The 12,015-nt window shown below is 39.4% G+C and overlaps 1 protein-coding gene across 2 annotated transcripts in view; it reads left to right on the top strand.

Annotated features, from left to right (window-relative positions):
- zdhhc16b (zinc finger DHHC-type palmitoyltransferase 16b) overlaps positions 1 to 8,436 on the top strand; it is a 39,161-nt gene extending 30,725 nt beyond the window's left edge. For both annotated transcript variants that reach the window (XM_060939507.1, XM_060939508.1), the window contains 7 exons: positions 76 to 164; positions 383 to 411; positions 522 to 655; positions 6,171 to 6,256; positions 6,339 to 6,462; positions 7,572 to 7,642; positions 7,814 to 8,436. In XM_060939507.1, the coding sequence (XP_060795490.1) occupies positions 76 to 164; positions 383 to 411; positions 522 to 655; positions 6,171 to 6,256; positions 6,339 to 6,462; positions 7,572 to 7,642; positions 7,814 to 7,919 (639 nt within the window). In that variant the 3' untranslated portion in view covers positions 7,920 to 8,436. The remainder of the gene's footprint in view (positions 1 to 75; positions 165 to 382; positions 412 to 521; positions 656 to 6,170; positions 6,257 to 6,338; positions 6,463 to 7,571; positions 7,643 to 7,813) is intronic.
- The last annotated feature ends 3,579 nt before the right edge of the window (positions 8,437 to 12,015 follow it).

Here is a 12,015-nt window from a genome sequence, read left to right as displayed (position 1 = left end):
GAGCACAACTTGTATTGACTTAAGAGAATTCAGGGAACTATAACATTGTTTGTGCTTGATCTACTTAAATTTCAGGAAAAGAGTGATATTCCAACAGTGACTATTTGTAAGAAGTGTATTGTTCCCAAACCGGCGAGGACACACCACTGCAGTATTTGCAACATGTAGGTGTTTGGTTTTGAAGCGTAATTATCAGATTTAATTAAATGTAACCTAAAAACCTGTCCTTTTTTAAAGCTATGAACAGAACAATATTTACAGTTGGCATGTGTCATGTAATTGTTGTGGTGATCGTTGTAATTTTTTAAAAATTGTTAATACAATGAGACTTAATGTGTCAGCCGTTAAATACTGAGGATTCCAATGAACTGTTCTCTCACAGGTGTGTTTTAAAAATGGACCATCACTGTCGTATCCTTTTGTTTGTTTGTTTTCCCTCTCCAGCAGACTGAAATGTTCTTCGACACCAAAGCCCTATTTGCCATTTTGTTGGTTTTCTCCTTAACCTGTGTGTCTTACAGCCTGGTTAAATAACTGTGTCGGCCATTTCAACCACCGCTACTTCTTTTCCTTTTGCCTGTATATGACCATGGGCTGCATCTACTGCAGCGTCAGCGCCAGAGAAATGTTCTTTGATTCTTACAATGCCATTGAGGTAAGCAAACTGAACTGTCTTGGATGTCTCCGTGAAAACTTAGGGGGTGTGATGGTGTGCCAGTGTCCTGTGCCATGGTTAGAAAATTTGAAATTATTATTCTGTTCCACAGTAACTGGAACAGGTAATGATGTTACTATTAAATAATCCGCTGTAAATTCCTCGTGATATGAAGTACTGTGCAAAAGTCTTCGGCACCCTGTTTTTTTTTTTGTGTTTGTTTTTTCCATACAAACTTTGTTATAGATTTCTATTTTATGACTTGTACATTATTAAGTTGGTACAAAAATATGTTAGAGTTCCAGATGTTTGTTTGCCAGCACAAAATTAAATGTTAGAAGAAAAAAAAAAAACCAAAGTTTGTATCTGAGGAGCATATTCCGTAAGAGAGCACGTTTCAGATGAAAAAAGAAAACACACTGAAGGCTGCTGGGTTTTGGTGTAAAATGAAGAAGTGAGTGTGACAGTCAAAGTGTCCAGAAGAACTGGGGCTGGTTCTGGAAGATGCTCAGTAAAACCTACAGCTCATTTCCGCATAAAACTGCACTCAATGGACCTGAGGCTACTGGTTTTTTTTTTGTTTTTTTTTTATCCCCCGCTGGCTGAAAGGCCCGAAGAGGGATTATATTGTGGCGATTTCCATCCATCCGTCCGTCTGTCCCGGGAAGGGCGCTCGCCTTCTGAAATCAACTCCTCTCACAATTTTTGGAGGAATTTCATGAAACTTGGCAGGATTCTTCGTTATATGTCGGTAATACGCATATTGTAATTTCGTTCAATTGGGTCACATTTTACCAGAGTTACAGCCCGTGATTAACAAAATTATACTTTGACAATTTCATCTGCGTGTGTTTTCCTTCTGAAATCAACTGCTCTAGCAATTTTTGGAGGAATTTCACCAAACCTGGTAGAAGGCCTTGTTATATGTCAGTACTACGCATATTGTTCAATTCGGTCGCATTTTACCAGAGTTGTGGCCCTTGATTAACAACCTTGTGCTTGCCTTCTGACATCAACTCCTCTCACAATTTTTGGACGAATTTCTCGAAGCTTGGCAAAAGGCCTTGTTATCTGGCGGTAATATGCAGATTGTGATTTAATTTCGTTTGTGAAAATTTTCCCAGAGTTTGGACTCTTGATTAAATAACTTTGACAATTTCATGAGGATGTACGTTCTTCTGAAATCAACTCCTCTCACAATTTTTGGAGGAATTTCACCAAACTTGCCAGGATTCTTTGTTATATGTCGGTAATACACATATTGTAACTTTTTTAAATTGGGTCACATTTTACTAGAGTTACAGCCCTTGATTCACAAAATTATACTTTGACAATTTCATGAGTTCTTTCTCCTTCTGACATCAACTCCTCTCGCAGTTTTTGGAGGCATTTCACCAAACCTGGTAAAAGGCTATATATATGTCGTTTTTAAATTCGGTCGCATTTGACCAGAGTTGTGGCGCTTGATTAACAACCTTGTAAATGACAATTTCATGAAGGTGTGCTTGCCTTCTGACATCAACTCCTCTCACAATTTTTGGACGAATTTCTCGAAGCTTGGCAAAAGGCCTTGTTATATGACGGTAATACGCAGATTGCGATTTAATTTCGTTTGTGAAAATTTTCCCAGTTTTGACTCTTGATTAAATAACTTGTACTTTGGCAATTCCATGAGGGTGTACACTGTGGGTGGTAAGAGAGAGCAACTAAGTCCAGTTGCTCTCTTTTACCACCCACAGTTTACCATGACCTGGATGACTGAGAATCTTCACAGACACGAGGGTGTACGTTCTTCTGAAATCAACTCCTCTCACAATTTGTGGAGGAATATCACCAAACTTGGCAGAAGGCTTTGTTGTATGACAGTTATACGCATAATGAAATTTCATTTACTTTGGGCAAATTTTACCCGAGTTATGTCCTTGATTATTAACAAACTTTGGCAATTTCATCAAGGTGTGCTTGCTTTCTGAAATCAACTTCCCTCACAATTTTTATCCCCCGCTGGCCGAAAGGCCCGAAGAGGGATTATGTCGTGGTGATGTCTGTCCGTCCTGGGAAGGGTACTCACCTTCTGAAATCAATTCCTCTCACAATTTTTGGAGGAATTTCACGAAACTTGACAGGATTCTTTGATATATGTTGGTAATACGCATATTATAATTTTGTTCAATTCAGTCGTATTTTACCAGAGTTATGGCACAGTTGCCAGCGGGGGATATTGTGCTCTCACAGCACTCTTGTTTTTTAAAGCAAAGGGTCGTCTCACACCAAATATTGACTTTGTTTCATTTATTATGGCTTACTGATTACTGTTTATAGTATTTTTTTTAATGTTGAAACATTTCTTTACACGTGCCTAAGACTTCTGCACAGTACTGTCTGCTCGACTTGGTAAATCACAAAGGAACAAGTTAGTTCCTCTAGTGCTCCTTTTACCGCCCTGGTTTATGTCTCATTAATTTTTGAATGCAGTCTTTCAACCTGGGGAGTTTAGAGTTGATCCTTTAAGTTGGTCATTAGAAAAGGCACATTCTGTTTTTGAAAGTGTGCATGTAGAAAGATCCAGCGACGGCCACAGAGCTCGATTAAAGCACCATGAGCCTTCAGTAGGGCTTTAGACCGGTTGTGCAAAGAGGCTTCATGACCTCATTCAGCTGACTGAATATTGACATGCTGTCTTCAGATTCTTACTTTGATTGATTTAAGAATTATTCCACGAAACTGAGTCGTACATGAGCTGATAGTTGATGAGGCACATAGCACAGAGTTGTCAAAAAGCCATATATGACGAGATTGTGGATAGAATAAAACAATTATTCTACTCGTTGACTGGATTTGGAGAAACAGAACATTTTTATTTTTTGCAAATTCGATAAATCAAAACATCCAGCAAAATCATTTCCGCTTAGGCGGACTTTTTAAAAATTTATCGATGGCTGCACAAATTGACTTTAGTAGTGTGTGTGTTGTTTTTTTTTTTTGTAGAAAGTGCCGTCTTGCTGTCATGCCAAGGTCTAGAATAGCTTTAGACATCTACAGTTAGGTCCATAAATATTTGGATAGAGGCAGCATTTTTCTAATTTTGGTTCTGTACATTACCACAATGAATTTTGAACAAAACAATTCAGATGCAGTTGAAGTTCAGACTTTCAGCTTTAATTCAGTGGGTTGAACAAAATGATTGCATAAAAATGTGAGGAACTAAAGCATTTTTTAAACGCAATCCCTTCATTTCAGGGGCTCAAAAGTAATTGGACAAATTAAATAATTGTAAATAAAATGTTCATTTCTAATACTTGGTTGAAAACCCTTTGTTGGCAATGACTGCCTGAAGTCTTGAACTCATGGACATCACCAGACGCTGTGTTTCCTCCTTTTTAATGCTCTGCCAGGCCTTTACTGCAGCGGTTTTCAGTTGCTGTTTGTTTGTGGGCCTTTCTGTCTGAAGTTTAGTCTTTAACAAGTGAAATGCTGCTCAATTGGGTTGAGATCAGGTGACTGACTTGGCCATTCAAGAACATTCCACTTCTTTGCTTTAATAAACTCCTGGGTTGCTTTGGCTTTATGTTTTGGGTCATTGTCCATCTGTATTATGAAACGCCGACCAATCAGTTTGGCTGGATTTGAGCACACAGTATGTCTCTGAATACCTCAGAATTCATCCGGCTGCTTCTGTCCTGTGTCACATCATCAATAAACACTAGTGACCCAGTGCCACTGGCAGCCATGCATGCCCAAGCCATCACACTGCCTCCGCCGTGTTTTACAGATGATGTGGTACGCTTTGGATCATGAGCTGTACCACGCCTTCGCCATACTTTTTTTCTTTCCATCATTCTGGGAGAGGTTGATCTTGGTTTCATCTGTCCAAAGAATGTTCTTCCAGAACTGTGCTGGCTTTTTTAGATGTTTTTTAACAAAGTCCAATCTAGCCTTTTTATTCTTGAGGCTTATGAGTGGCTTGCACCGTGCAGTGAACCCTCTGTATTTACTTTCATGCAGTCTTCTCTTTGTGGTAGGTTTGGATATTGATATGCCTACCTCCTGGAGAGTGTTGTTCACTTGGTTGGCTGTTGTGAAGGGGTTTCTCTTCACCGTGGAAATTATTCTGCGATCATCCACTACTGTTGTCTTCAGTTGGTGTCCAGGTCTTTTTGCATTGATGAGTTCACCAGTGCTTTTTCTTTCTTTCTCAGGATGTACCAAACTGTAGATTTTGCCACTCCTAATATTGTAGCAATTTCTCGGATGGGTTTTTTCTGTTTTCGCAGCTTAAGGAGGGCTTGTTTCACCTGCATGGAGAGCTCCTTTGACTGCATGTTTTCTTCACAGCAAAATCTTCCAAATGCAAGCACCACACCTCAAATCAACTCCAGGCCTTTTATCTGCTTAATTGAGAATGACATAACGAAGGAATTGCCCACACCTGCCCATGAAATAGCCTTTGAGTCAATTGTCCAATTACTTTTGGTCCCTTTAAAAACAGGGTGGCACATGTTAAGGAGCTGAAACTCCTAAACCCTTCATCCAGTTTTAATGTGGATACCCTCGAATGAAAGCTGAAAGTCTGGACTTTATGTCCATGCCCATTATATAACTATAACTTGAATATGTTTCAGTAAATAGGTAAAAAAAGATTTGTGTCAGTGTCCAAATATATATGGACCTAACTGTATTTAGTTCTATCTCGGACATTTCAGTTTGGTAAATGTTCAAACTTCTTTGAGCTTTTGAACCTGGAAAAAAAAAAATTATATTCTTACCATCAAATTCTTTCTTTCCATATTTTGTTGCATTTTAAAAAAATTTTTTTTGGGGTTTTGTTTTCGAGTAGTTTTTATTTCGTCCTCGGTTGGTTCAGCAACATGCTCCGCCATTTTGTTTTTCTCTACTCACGGTATATGAGCTGATAGCCTAATAGTAGAGTAGCCAATCAGAGCACACGATTGCTCACATCCAGTGAATGTGGACAATGAGTGATGTCACAAAGCAGTTGTGCTAAGAGCATTATAATATAGGCATAAAAGTTGTCCTAGTCTGAAAAGCGCCTCATGTTGAATGAACCAGCCTTTCTCAACCGGGGTGCCGTCAAAAAATTATATATTCAAACATTTAAATAAATAAAATGAATTAAAATTCCATAAAATGATAGTTACACTAATGCAGATCATCGCCACCTCATGCATCATCAAAATTTGTCTCACGGCCCCCTTTCCCATGTCACAACGTCACTGCCGGGGTCAGCGTGACTGCGTATATTTTATAAGCAGGTGCCTTGAAAATTTGCATACTTCTGAAGGGTGCCGTGACTGAAAAAAGGTTGAGAAATGCTGATCTACACACTTGGAACACGTTATAAGAAGTAACTATGAAAAGAAAAAAAAAAAACAACTTGGGGGGGGGATTTAGTATTGAGTGACTTGTCCTTGTTAATTTTTCGAAAGTAGACATCTGAGTCCTTTAAAATGACCATAAATTTGCCGTCTAATCTATTTTTTTCTCTCTCCATAAGAGCTATTATCAGACTCCTCCACCCCATTTCACTTATGAGGAGCAGCTTTTCCATAAGAGCCTTCTTTACCTGTGGGTGCTAACCAGGTAAAACATGGCAAATAGGAGTTATTTCAGATTGAACCTTGCTACATTGTGTGTAAAACCACATTTCTTTTTATGGGTTTAGCTCTGTGGCAGTAGCCTTGGGGGGTCTGACCATCTGGCATGCTGTACTCATCACCAGAGGAGAGACCAGTGTGGAGAGACACATTAACCGCAAAGAGAGAAAACGCCTGAAGCAGATAGGCAAGGTGCGCGTTCTGCCTTCTAGTAACTCTCAGGTAACATGCTTTCTTTTGAGTTAGCCACTTTATTAGGAACACCCACCCATCCACCTGCTGTTTTCTAATCAGCTGATCGCTCGAACAAGAGAAGGTGGGTCATGAAGCGAGACGACGACGCTGCTCTCCAAAAAGAACATTGCTGCTCGTCTGCAGTTTGCTAAAGATCACGCCGACAAGCCAGAAAGCTATTGGAAAAATGTTTTGTGGATGGATGAGACCAAAATAGAACTTTTTGGTTGAAATGAGAAGTGTTATGTTTGGAGAAAGGAAAACACTGCATTCCAGTATAAGAACCTTATCCCATCTGTGAAACATGGTGGTGGTAGTATCATGGTTTGGGCCTGTTTTGCTGCATCTGGGCCAGGACGGCTTGCCATCATTGATGGAACAATGAATTCTGAATTATACCAGCAAATTCTAAAGGAAAATGTCAGGACATCTGTCCATGAACTGAATCTCAAGAGAAGGTGGGTCATGCAGCAAGACAACGGCCCTAAGCACACAAGTCGTTCTACCAAAGAATGGTTAAAGAAGAATAAAGTTAATGTTTTGGAATGGCCAAGTCAAAGTCCTGACCTTAATCCAATCAAAATGTTGTGGAAGGACCTGAAGCGAGCAGTTCATGTGAGGAAACCCACCAACATCCCAGAGTCGAAGCTGTTCTGTACGGAGGAATGGGCTAAAATTCCTCCAAGCCGGTGTGCAGGACTGATCAACAGTTACCGCAAACGTTTAGTTGCAGTTATTGTTGCACAAGGGGGTCACATCAGATACTGAAAGCAAAGGTTCACATACTTTTGCCACTCACAGATATGTAATATTGGATCATTTTCCTCAATAAATAAATGGCCAAGTATAATATTTGTCTCATTTGTTTAACTGGGTTCTCTTTATCTACTTTTAGGACTTGTGTGAAAATCTGATGATGTTTTAGGTCATATTTATGCAGAAATATCGAAAATTCTAAAGGGTTCACAAACTTTCAGGCACCACTGTAGGGCGTGAGGCTGAGATCCACGATCTCTTATGTTTTCTTTCTTCACGACTCAACAATAATTAGGTCCCTCTCTGTGTAGGTATTCAGGAATCCTTATCATCACGGAAGAATAAATAACTGGAAAATCCTGTTTGGTGTGGAGAAAACGAGGTACAAGTGCATCTTTTGATAACTTATGGAATAAAGTTCGTCTAACGATGAACACAAAAACATCCATGAAATGTTTTATATATTTGTGTGTAATTTTAGTTTTGATGCAAAACTGAACGTTTCCAAACGACGAGCTTAAATACACCCTTTAAAAATTCTTCTTTTCAACAGTCAGTGGATAACACGGGCACTGTTACCCTCGAGTCATCCTCCTTATGGTGACGGGCTCACATGGGACTGGCCCCCACCCCACCACAAGGACATGGACACCATATAAACGATTAATTCAAATAAATACAAACCAACATTTCAAGCCAGCAGATTTCAGTCCACGAAGCGTAAAGATCTGCACCGCTGGGTTTCCTGCTCGGTCTGAGGACGACGAGAAGCTGCATAAAGCCGTTTCCAGGATGGATGTGCCAAAGAGTTACTGCAAAATGATCTTTTATGGATGCGTTTAGTATTTTGTGTTAGTTGTGAAGTATTTTCACGGGTGAAACATTTCATCGAAGAAAAATGGTTTGGAAGAAGGGAGGAGTTGATCTAGTTACGCGTGATTTTTTTTTTCTTGTTTTACGATAGCATTTTGAAAATTATTTTATAGTGTGCCTTGAAGTATTTGGAAAGATGTATTTAGAATTCAATCATCAAACCGATCTTTCTTTTAACGGTTCGTTAAAATGTTAAGTAATAGCTGATGATTAAACACAAATGAAACAGCATTTACTTATAGCCCAAGAGCATTAGCTCAAAATTGAGTCCAACCCGGAACAAATTAGTAACAAGCTGAATTTTTCAGAATATGTTCAGAATACCCTTAGGAATAACATACTAAAAGTCCCCGGGAATCCACCTTGTGCTCTCTGAGAAATTCAAGATGGCGTCCAAAATGGCCGCCGATTGGAGATTTTTCAATATCTCAGGGATAAAACATAATATAAATGCAATTAAAATGTTAAATTATATGTTCTCTCATACAAGCAATGCAAATTCACCATTGTCACACTGTTAAAATTAAAATTAACCAAGATTACAAGGTCATTAATGTGGAAATTACATGGAATTTGATGGTTGACATGATTGGCAGATTAGCTTAGTAGGCTACCTACATACATGAACATAATGCAAGACAACAATTAGACATCAATTTCCTTAATATTTAGTGCATCTTTAAGCTTTGATAAAATATTAAAGGGAAATTAAATTTGAGAACTCTATCTTCTAAAACTACAATGGCAAGCTGTTTCAGTCCACTTCTTCAACATTCCGGCCACTTTCATGACAAAAAGGTCTGCCTCAATAAAAGCTCTTGCTTATAAACAATGAGTAGACTTAAACACTTCTCAGTGCCTCAGTTGTAATGCTTGGACCTTTGTTGTACCATCAATGAAGTAGGGAATTTATTCGAGCTTGTTTAAGGGTGGAAAAAAATTAATCTTTGAGTTTCTAGCGCCAGTCTTTACTACTAGCAATGCCAGTGTGTTCGGACACAAAATGACTAAACTCAGCATGACCTTTTAAAAATGACTGAACTCAGCATGACCTTTTAACATGCCATTTTTCATTTTACACCACCAATTTACTTTAATTAATATTAATGAAAATAAGTGCTCCAACCCCTAGTAATTGTGTTTGTTGTTTTGTGAACAGAATAGGATGATACGGAGTGAACGAGTAACCAATGGATCCACACTATACACAAATATACTGTTATAATAATGTGTACATTGTTATTATATAATGTTAATACACAATGTAATTAATACACACATGTTGGAATTTACTCTCCTACCCTACAAAACATATATTCTGACCTTTTAATTGCATTAATATTTTGTTTTGGGCCTGAGATATGGGCAGATCTCCATTTGGCGGCCATTTTGGACGCCATCTTGAATTTCTCAGAGAGCACAAGGGGGATTTCCGGGGACTTTTAGTATGTTATTCCTAAAGGTATTCTGAACATATTCTGAAATTTTCAGCTTGTTACTAATTTGTTCCAGGTATAACCCTATTACTCCTGGGCTATTAATGATTATTCGAGAATAAAAGTGTATCGGAGCTGTGCTCCACACAGCCGTGCAGTTTTGTACGTTTTACTTTTTATAATAAATCACGTTCCAAATACATTTCATTGTCTTGTCTTGCGTCGGAGATGAAGCCAGAAGTTTTATGTGGAATTTAGAATATTTTAAAAATCAACTCAATGTAAAATAACACTGATAAGGAAACAGTCATGACCTAATAATAATAAAAAACGGGGCTTCATTCCATTTTACACATTTACAAAGATTTATTGATGCTTAAATACTGTCTACTATATCCTTGGCATAAGTTTTCTTGTGAGGCTTCAGCGTTAGTTTTTCCAGTGAAATGAAATGAACACAATTCAACGCTGTGGCTTTGAGAACATCTTGAAACAAACACTTTTTTTATTGGGGGGGGGGGGGGGGAGTCACCGAGGCTGCTTTCACACTGGGTATTTTTTCTCCCTTTCAACCGCCAGTGCATATTTTATGCCCAGGTCAGACGGCAGAAAGACGCAACCTGCAATCGGTCGCGTTTTGCATCAAGTCCTTCGTTGTAGTCAGATGTAGTGCCCGACGCAGCACGTAGAAAACCTTTAAAAATTACTACCTGCGACGCATCGCGACCGTCTCTAAAGACTTGTCTTCCCCTGCGTCAAGCTGCAATTGGTCGCGCGAGTGTTGCCCGACCGCCTGCCTCTCCACGCGTCAACCTGCACCGAGTGGAAGCGAATCGCAGCTGAAATGTGAACAGATCGCGATCCACTTGTCAACCTGCCTCTACTAAAGACCCTCTGCCATTAGCGTGCGTCGACGCAAGACCAGTTTTGCGTGTAGCTGCGAGTTCGTTATCGCAGGTAGACGCAAGTTGCAGCCTGCCGTCAGACCTGGGCATTACATGTAACTGATACGTCAAAGCGTGCGAGATATTTTCACAACAATTTTAAACAAGACACCATGTTTATGTCGAGCAAAGAGGAAGGTTGGGTTAGTCTAAAATAATAAAGGATCTTAAAAGCTCTAAAATATTAAAATCATAAAGTCTAACAATCCTAAATCACGTGTAGCTATAAAACTAACTTAAATCATGGCTTTAAATCTAACAATCACCCTGTACAAAGTGGGCAGCCTGCAATACTATTAAAAGCTGATGTCATGTATGATTATTTTATTAAGGTTAAAGTTTTCAGAAAAGTGGTAAGTGATGCCAAATTACGAGGAAGTGAGACAAGGAGTCAGTCGCTGACTAAAGCCCGACGCACACTGACGACTTATCGCAAACGATTTTCGGATGCAAGTTTCCCCTCTTGGGTAGCTGTGTGCGTGCGTTATCTGCGATGGAAATCACGTGACTACTTCGCGGGCAGGGATTGGCTTAGCCTTTGGAGGTGATCGCTTCATTATTGCAAAGACACGCACACATGGCGATATCTCTGCGACACGTCAGCGACTGGAGATATTTTTTTTTTGTCACAGAATGTCAAGCATGTTTGATACCCGCGATCTGTCGCAAGCAACAACAACGAAAAAAATTTGCTGTCGCAAATATCCGCACATGAAGTGTTTTTCGATTTGGGGGGGGTAAATAAAATAAATGAAAGGTCACCTGTGTGGGCCAGGCTTAAGTCAGCCTAATCCTGTATCCCAGGAACACTGGGCAGGAGGTGAGAATACACGCTGTAATTGAACGGCAGTTTATCACACATGCAAATTCATACCGAGGGGTAAGTTAGCGTAATTAATCATTCAATCAACTACCAGCAATTTTTCTTCCTTCCCCATCAAGCTCTCAAGGAAACCTGAGAACCATGAAGAAACCCACATGGGCATGAGGGCATGTCAAACTCCCAGTCCTCCCCCTTTTCTTTCTCATGAGAATGTTAAACTGAAATTATTCAGATGTTTCCAGAGGTGGACAGTAATGAAGTGCATTTACTTGAGTATTATATTTTTTGGAAACTTATGACTTTCACTCCACTACATTTCTATCAAGGTCCTCGTTACTATGAAGCGGCTTAGAAACTGGATGTTTTTTTTCGCAGGTGACACTGGGAGCCTATCACTAGAATCACATCACAGCCATAGACTGTATAAAATCAAGTTCAATTATTTCTCCGCAGCATTATTTAACACGATCAGCTGATGGAAGAATGGAAGGAGGCGGTTCTTCTGGGGAACGCACGCACCCGGGGCCATACATAGAACCCATGTTTCAGTTTTCTCAAAGGATTAAAGATTGGTTTCGTTTTAAACGTTTGCTGAAAATGAACCACATCATGGCGTACAAAAACTCGCCGTCCAACCTGCGGGAGTATATTAAGAGATATAAAACGTTTTATTCCAAGA

This window comes from Neoarius graeffei, chromosome 14 (genome assembly GCF_027579695.1).
Source record: "Neoarius graeffei isolate fNeoGra1 chromosome 14, fNeoGra1.pri, whole genome shotgun sequence".
Classification (NCBI taxonomy): domain Eukaryota; kingdom Metazoa; phylum Chordata; class Actinopteri; order Siluriformes; family Ariidae; genus Neoarius; species Neoarius graeffei.
Note: the sequence above shows the minus strand (reverse complement) of the source record. Positions and strands in the feature narration are given on the sequence as shown.